This window comes from Rhincodon typus, chromosome 7 (genome assembly GCF_021869965.1).
Source record: "Rhincodon typus isolate 14 chromosome 7, sRhiTyp1.1, whole genome shotgun sequence".
Taxonomy (NCBI): domain Eukaryota; kingdom Metazoa; phylum Chordata; class Chondrichthyes; order Orectolobiformes; family Rhincodontidae; genus Rhincodon; species Rhincodon typus.
Window position 1 is genome coordinate 46,542,484 of NC_063338.1, and position 8,586 is coordinate 46,551,069.

At 39.1% G+C, this 8,586-nt stretch overlaps 1 protein-coding gene across 1 annotated transcript in view; it reads left to right on the forward strand.

Moving 5' to 3' along the window:
* ubr3 (ubiquitin protein ligase E3 component n-recognin 3) overlaps nucleotides 1–8,586 on the forward strand; it is a 331,038-nt gene that overhangs the window by 84,620 nt on the left and 237,832 nt on the right. The window contains exon 13 of the mRNA XM_048599210.1: nucleotides 8,483–8,568. Coding sequence (XP_048455167.1) covers nucleotides 8,483–8,568 — 86 coding nt within the window. The remainder of the gene's footprint in view (nucleotides 1–8,482; nucleotides 8,569–8,586) is intronic.

Consider the following 8,586-nt stretch of genomic DNA (forward strand, 5'->3'; position numbering starts at 1 on the left):
GTGCTTCAGGTGATCCCCGAGGTAAGATGAGATATGAAGCTTTTATAATGTCAGGTCACGTGTTATGATACAGGGACAATATTACTTCCTCTTAAAAGCTACTGATTGTGTGACATAATACAATGGGAGGGATAAATCTGGTGACTACAGGCAAATTAGTGGTGGAAAAACTATTTGAGACCATTGTCAAGAACAAAATTACTTTTGACTTCGAGAAGCTGATAAGTGTCAGTCAACAGAGATAATGGGTTTGATTAGCCTTACTGATGAAGTAACCGAAATTGAAGTTAGCGCTGTAGATTTTGTGTGGGCGTGAGGATTTTCAAATGTATTCATTAAAGTGCCACATTAAAGACTTAATTTAGAAAATAGAAGCGCATAGAATGAAGAAATAAATGAAGGTATGTACTGAAGTCCGCAGGGGATCATATTACTATCAACATATTTCTCGAGTATAAATGACGTAAATTTGGTGTATGAAGAATGTAATTTTGAATTTTTTTTGTGTGACAAAACTTGACAATGTAGTAAATACTATGCAGGAAAGAAGTGGACTTCAGGAGGACATAGATTGTTGAAATAGGCAAGTTAATGGTACGTGCAATTCTGTGTGAAATGCATTTTTAGAGTAACAGTATGGAAAGCATTATATTCTGAATTGTACATTTTGAGTGGATACTTTCAGAATATTTTTGAATAAATCGTAATTAAGCATATGGGACACTAGGCATTGTAAATTGGATTAATGAATACAAAATTAAGCAGTAGTCCTAAACCACCTTAAATCCTTGGTTCAGCCTCAACTTCAGTGCTCAATTCTGGGCATCACATTTTAGGGAGGATTTTTGGATACAGAATAGGTTTTACCAGGGTAATAACAAAGATGAAGTAGGTGAGGTCTGTGGATTTATTTGAAGAAGATTAAAAAAGTGATTGTAATTCTGTGCAGTTTTGAAAGGGCAAGTTGGATCACATAATGTTATAAAATAATTGTCAAAAAAACCTACAAGAAAAATGAATCAGAGATAGTAGGAACTGCAGATGCTGGAGAATCCGAGACAACAAGGTGCAGACCCATCTGAAGGGTCTAGGCCCGAAACGTCAGCCTTTCTGCTCCTATGATGCTGCTTGGCCTGCTGTGTTCATCCAGCCCTGCACCTTGTTGTCTCTATAAGAAAAATGAGTGGTTTTCTTCACACACAGGATTATTAAGATCTAACATCCACTAGCTGTAAGGGTAAAGCAAACAGATTTCATTAGAACTTTGAAAAGTGAATTGGATATGTACTTGGAGAGGTTTACATGGTCAAATCTAAGATGTGGAACTAAATTAGACTTTCAGTGAGCACTTTGAAAGAGTCAGCTGAGAGTCAGTCAGACGAATAATTGCTTTCAATTTTGTAATATATTGTGTGATACCTTTTCAGTTTGGGTAGGAATTGTTCTATGTGGGTTGTGATTTGTACAGACCCACGTTCAGTTCTTGGCCTGTGGTAAATTGGCTATATTACCATTAGCTTTTCCTGTGGGCATGGAGAGTGAAAGAAGGTCCACTATTTTTGTTAGGTGCTTTGTGTTAGAGGTACCAATGTACCCTTCATTTGCAGAGTCTATTGATTCTTACTAAAGATGTACATTCTGTGACTGAGGAACCTGAGAAATTCCTTAAATTTTTGAATTATAAACTGGCATTTAGCATTGCTTTCAAGAGGGAAGAAATCCGGAAATAACAAGTGGTGAAAGTTGACCTGAATGATTTGCACTTGGATCTTAACTTCATTGGTTTTGCAATTTGCATCCTGTTGACTCTTGGGTATTCTAACCAAAAAATGAATACTTCAGTGATGGGTGTGAAGGATAGGCTGTAGTTAGAAGTAAGGTTAATTCGCTTGTGGGCCCAGAGGGAACACTTTTGGTCGACCTGGCCCTCAAGCTCTAAGAAGCAATTATCATTTGCAGTTGGCGGCAACTCAGTCCTGATAACTAATAATTTCATATTATAATACAAGTCTTCCCTCTGTCCATGAGAGGAGGCCATTAAGGCTCACAACCCACTTAATTTAGAGGGAGGCAATGACCTAGTGGTACTGTTGCTAGCCTATTAATCCAGAGACACCGATAAATGTTCTGGGAATCCAGCTTCGAATCCCACCATGTCAAATGGCAAAAACTGAATGCAATAAAAATCTGGGATTTAGAGTCCAATGATGACCACAGATCCATTGCCGATTGTCAGGAATCCCCATCTGGTTCACTCATGTCCTTTTAGAGAAGGAATGTGCCATTCTTGTGTGGTCTGGCCTCCATGTGACTCCAGACCCACAGCAATGTGGCTAACTCTTAATTGCCCCTGGGCAGTTGGAGATGGGTAATAAATGATGGCCTAGTCAGTGACACTGTCATTCTGCAAATGACAAAAAGAAATTATCGTAAGTGTGAACAAGATGGCTCCTTTGATTCTGACCTCCCTATTATTTGCAGGGATGGGGCAGTGAGTTTACTATTAAATGTAATGTGGCCCTCAATTGCTGATAGTTATAGAAAGCTGATGGCATAGAAAAAGCCCACTTGGCCCATCATGTCTGTGCCAACTGAAAAGTGAACTACCCACCCTAATCCCAATGTGCAGATTATGTTGTGCATATCCAGACATCTTTTGAGAATTGAGGATTTCTGCCTATACCACCTAACTTTTGTGTAGAGTTCTGGACCCCTACTATCCTGTGGGTTAAAAAAAAATTTTCCTCATCTCTCATCTAATCTTCATACCAATACTTTAAACCTATGTCCTCTCTAGGCACTGACCTTTCTGCTAAGGTAAACAGGCTCTTCATGTCAATTTTATCCAGGCCCCTCTCAAGTTTGTACATCTCAAACAAATCTCTACTCAACCTCCTTCTGCTCAACATGAGCACCTGCTGGCCTATCCTCTTTTCTTGTAGCAGCATTTTTCCAGTCCTGGCAACATAGTCGTGAATCTCTTCTGTATCCTTTCCGGTGCAATTACATTCTTTCTGTAATGAGATGACCAAAACTGCACACAGTACCAAAATTGTAGCCTAACAAATGATTTAGGCTTTACATTCCATACCTTTGGCTAATAATGGAAAGAATTGCATATGCCTTTTTAAAACACCTTATCAACCTGTACTGCTGCCAGCTTCAGGGATCTGTGAATATTCACTCCAAGGTCTCCACTTAGTCTATTCCTGTCTATTTTAATCTCCCATTTATTCTTCATTCTTTGCCTTCACCACAAATACATCATCTCACATTTATCTGTGTTGAATTCCATTTGCCACTTTTCTGCCTACCTGACCAGTCTACTGATAACGTTCTGTAGTCTGCATCTATTCGCTTTGCGAGCACCCATGCGACCAAATAAGCCATGGCTCAATAGTCGCACTGCTACCTCACAGTGCCAGGGACCCAGGTTTGATTCCAGCCTCAGGTGACTGTCTGTGTGGAGTCTGCACATTCTCCCCATGTCTACGTGGGTTTCCTCCAGGTGCTCCGGTTTCCTCCCGTGGTCCAAAGATATGCAGGCTAGGTGGACTGGTAATGCTAAATTGCCCATAGTGCCCAGGGATGTTTCGCTTACGTGTGTTAGACACTGGGAAATGCGTGGGGCTCTTCTGAGGGGTGATGTGGACCTGTTGGCTGAATGGCCTGTTTCCACACTTAGGCATTCTATGCTTCAATTAATTTCTTGATCATGCCCTCTGTATTTTACATCCAAATCATTAATCTTTGTGTACAAAAAATAGGGAACCTTCTCCTAGCATGTGGAACTGCTGCTGGAAACAGCCTTCCATTTGCAAAAAGACCCATCAACAATATCTTTTAATTTCTTACTACTAAGCTAATTTTGTATCCAGCTTGTTATATTCCTCTGGGTCCCATGGGCTTTTAGTTTAGAAGCAGTCTGCCATATGGATCCTGGTCAAAAACCTTGCTAAATTCCATGTGGTCTGCAATAATTACACAATTTCATCAATTCTTCCTTTTTTATTTCTTCAAAAAATTAATTCAAATTAGTCATATGGTTTTAACCATAGGTTCAGTTGCCAGAAGACTGAAGAATTACATTATGACTTTGTTTAAGAAGGGTTGTGAGGGTAATCTTAGTAATTTATAGACCAGTTAGTTTAATTGTGGTGGTGGGGAATCTTCTAGAAACAGTTATTCAGGATAGAATTCGTAACCACATGGAGAAAGGTACATTGTTAGCAAGAGACAGCATAAGATTTCTAAAAGGAGAAATCATGTTTAATTAACTTGAAGTTTTTTTTTTAAAAGTAGTAACTGGAGGATCGACAAGGGCAATGCTGTCGATGCCATAGACATTGATTTCTAGAGGGCATTTCATAGGGTGCCATACAACACGCTTGGAGCAAAGTTGTAGGTTGTACTATAAAAGGGACAGTAGCAACATTGATCCAAAATTGGTTGAGTGATAGGAAACTGAGTAACAGTCCATGGATATATTTCAGATTAGAGTAAGGCGTGTAGTGCATGGGACCCTTGCTTTTCCTGATCTATATTATTAATCTGGATCTTGGTGCGCAGGACACAATTTCCAAGTTTGCAGATGACACTAAACTAGGAAGAATTGTAAACTGTGAGGCTGACAGTATGGAACTCCAAAAAGACATTGACAACTTGGCTGAGTGAGCAGATAGGTAGCAGATTAGGTTCATTGCAGAAAATTGAGATGATGCACTTCAGTTGGAAGAACATTGAAAGATAATATAAAATAGAGATACAATTCTAAAGAGGGTGCAAGAACCGAGAGACCTAGGTGTATATGTCGACCGATCGTTTGAAGGTGGCGGGTCAGGGTAGAGAGAACAGTTAATAAAGCAAACAGTATTCTTGAATTTATTAATAGGGGCATGGAGTACAAGAGCAAGGAGGTGATGTTGAACTTGAACAAAACACTTGTCAGACCTCAGCTGGTGTACAATTGTGGGCAACATTATAAGGAAGATGTGAGTGCATTGGAGAAAGTGCAGAAGTGATTTACGGAAATGTTTCCAAGAATGAAAATCTTTTATCGATTAAAACTGTACAGCACAGGAATGGGTCCTTCATCCCACGATGTTGCGCCAAGCATGACGCCAAATGAAACTAATCCCTGCTGTCTGCCACTGGTCCATATCACCACCATACCTTGCATTTTCATGTGCTTATCTAAATGTTCCTTTAAATGCTCCTATTGAATCAGCCTCCACCACCACCACCACCACCTGCAGTGTGTTTCAGACTCCTACCACTCTGTAAAAGAAAAACTTGCCCCTTATCTCTCCTTTGAGCTTTCCCCCTCTAACCATAAATGCATGCCTCCTAGTATCTTCAGTTATGAGGATGGATTGCAGAAGTTGGGATTGTTCTCCTTTTGAGAGAAGAAGGCTGAGAAGAGATTTGATAGAACTTTTCAAAATCATGAGTGGGATAGCTAGAGAAGACAGGGAGAAACTATTCCTCCTTTAAAAGAAAAAGGAATGAGGGAGCATAGACTTAAAGTGATATGCAAACAAAACGGTGATGAGAGTAAAAAATCTTTTACACAGTGAGCAGTTGGTGTATGGAATGCATTGCCAGGAAATGTGGCAGAGGCAGGTTCAATTGACACATTCACCGGAGCATTTGATGATTATTTGGATAAAAATGGTGTGTAGGCATGCAAGCAAAAAGCAGGAGAAAGGCACTAGGTAATGGAACCAATTCAGGCACAATGGGCTGACTGGCTTCCTTTGTATCCCTTGGAACAATCCTGTGTTTGTGATAGCCATGCTGATTTAGATTTTCAGAAGAGTGTTTTGATTATGTTCCCCTAAGGAGATTGGTTGGCAATATGAAAGGAGGTAATGCACTGGCATGGGTTAAAGATTAGCTAGTAGACAGAAAACAGAAGAAGTAAATGGATCATTTTCACATTGGCAGACTGTTATTACAGGGTGCTGCAAAGATCAGTAATTGAGCTCCGGCTGTTCGCAATCTATATCGAGTTGGACATGGTGACCAAATATTACAATTATAAATTTTCAGATGATACAAAGCTAAGCAGAAATGTATGGAAGTTGTAAGGAGGACATAAAGCAGTTTCAGGAAGATTTGGACAGGCTGAGTGAATAGGCAAAAACATGGTAGATAGAATATAATGTGGAAAAATGTGAGGTTAGCCACTATGATAGGAGGAACAGATGTGTAGAGTGTTTTTTAAATGTTGAGATTGGAAAGTATAAATATACAAAAGTGTCCTTGTTGATAAGTCATTTACGACTGACAAGCAGGCGCAGCAAGCTGTTCGGAATGTAACAGAATGTAAGCCTTTATCGCAGGAGTACTTGTGGATGAGAGTAGTAAAGTCTTAATACAATTGTATAGAAGCTTGGTTAGACAGCAACTAATGTACAGCATGCAGTTTTGATCTCTTGACTTCAGGAGAAACTTTATTTCCATTGAGAGTGCAGTGTGGAATCATTTAGGTGTGTTCCTGAGTTAACAGCATTGTCCTCTCGAGAGATTAGGCAAACTGGTTCGGTATTCTTTAGAGTCTCAATGAATGATCTAAATTAAACCTACAAAATACAAAACAGGATAGGTGCAGGTAAGATGTTTGCCCTGACTGGGGAGTCTAGAACTGGGAGCACAGTAAAAATATAAGGGGTATGCCATTTAGGACTGAGATGTAGAGAAATTTTGAGAAATGTTTTACTTGGCAGGCTGAGTGTCTTTGGAAGTCTGTATCACAGAAGGCTGTGGAAGCCCAGTTCTCGATTTATATTTGGAGTAAATGTTGATAGATTGCTGGTTTCCAGTGGCATAACTGGTTATGGAGGTAGATTTGGATAAAAGGCATTGAAGTATTCGATCAACCATGATCATATTAAATGGTGGAGCAGGCTTGATGAGCTGAATGATCTATGCCTCTTCCTATATTCCTTACTATCCTTGATTAATCCTTTTATATTGTCTCTCAGAATTACTACTAATAATTTGTTACGAAGGTTTGACTAATGGACCTGTGATTTTTCAATCAATTTTACACTCCCATTTTAAACAAAGATGCACATTAGCAGTCCTCCAATCATCTGACACCATACCTGTAACCAGTAAGGATTGGAAATAATGCTCCTCCCTTGCTGCTTTTAACAGCCTGGATGCATTTCTTGCGGCCCTGGTGATTTGTCATTAGTTGGTAATCCTGATCTTATCCTTGCGTATTGTAAGAAGGACAATGAAATAGTTGATACTGTGGGAGAATGTTTTGATCTGAGATACTATTGTAAAGGGTTTTTTACTGTTAGGTGCTTGAAAGATTAAAGAGTAGTGGGATCCTCGAACGATTGTTGAGATATTGCCAAAAGAAATGTTAAGTGTGCAATACATTTCTCTTGATTACTCAAAGGGTATTACCACTGTGGATGAGGGTTGCAGGTACAAACTTTTAAGAGCAGATGCTAATTGTACCATAGAAGGTTTATGGATGCTTGACCTCTCTGTGTGAAAGGCACGGTTTTGGGAGCAGGAAGAGAAAGTACGACTGCGTTTGTTTCTGAATCCAACCAGAGGGGTGCCAGTCTTTCTTTGCCTAAAACCGCATTGCTCGTAAAGCTGAAGTTCAGGAACTTGGTCTGTTTCTTGCAAATGACAACATAAACATACCATGAAGTTACTTCTGGACTATCACTTGTAGTGCTATTATTTCACTTTTAGGCAAGGATCTTTCGAAGAGCTCCCAAAATCAGCAATTTCTGAGATATATATGTCTGTCTTTCATGGCCAAACCTGAATAACATACTTTTGTTTATTCACTGGCTTTTGTGGAGGATACTCATGAAATACTTTGTTGCTCTTCTAAGAATTAATTGTAGTAAGGTGATGACAGGAATTTTTGAAAATGAAATGGCGATATTCTGAACTAGGTCTTCTTCCAATGTCACCTGTGTTAATAAGCGGCTATAAAGAACCCAAATAGCTGATGCAGTCACCAAAGAAACAACTGGGAAAGAACAGGGAATATCCATTGGGGAAAGTAAATTGTAGATTAGTTGTACACTGGGGACCTAACTTTTTGGCAAACTGTATTTTTGACTAAATGATTTCGTTGGTTGTCACTCTGGCAGCATGAGCAGAAGACTTAAAAATCTGTCGCAAAATAGAACACGAGTGTTGAAAGTATAAACCCATCTAGATAATCTGATGAAATCTTCAAACATCTGAATCTTGCAGTCACCTTTCAAAATCTTGTCAAAGCTAGGAAATTAAAAAATTTTTTTATTCGTTACTTTCTGCAAATGCCAAGTCTCTCTGAATTGTGATAAGTTTCTGATATTAAGCACTATGTTTTTGTTAAATTAGATCATTTTGATTTTCTGAACTATACTCTTATACTATGCAGTCATATAACAGTTTGTATCTGTGTTCATGTACTGGTTTATTCACTGCCTTAATGTTTCATTTACTTTTATTTCAGGCATGACAGACGATGAGATCCTGAGGGCAGAAATGGTAGCGCAGCTCTGCATGAGTGACAGAACACACAGCACATTGTTAGACTTGATATCCTTTTGAAACAAT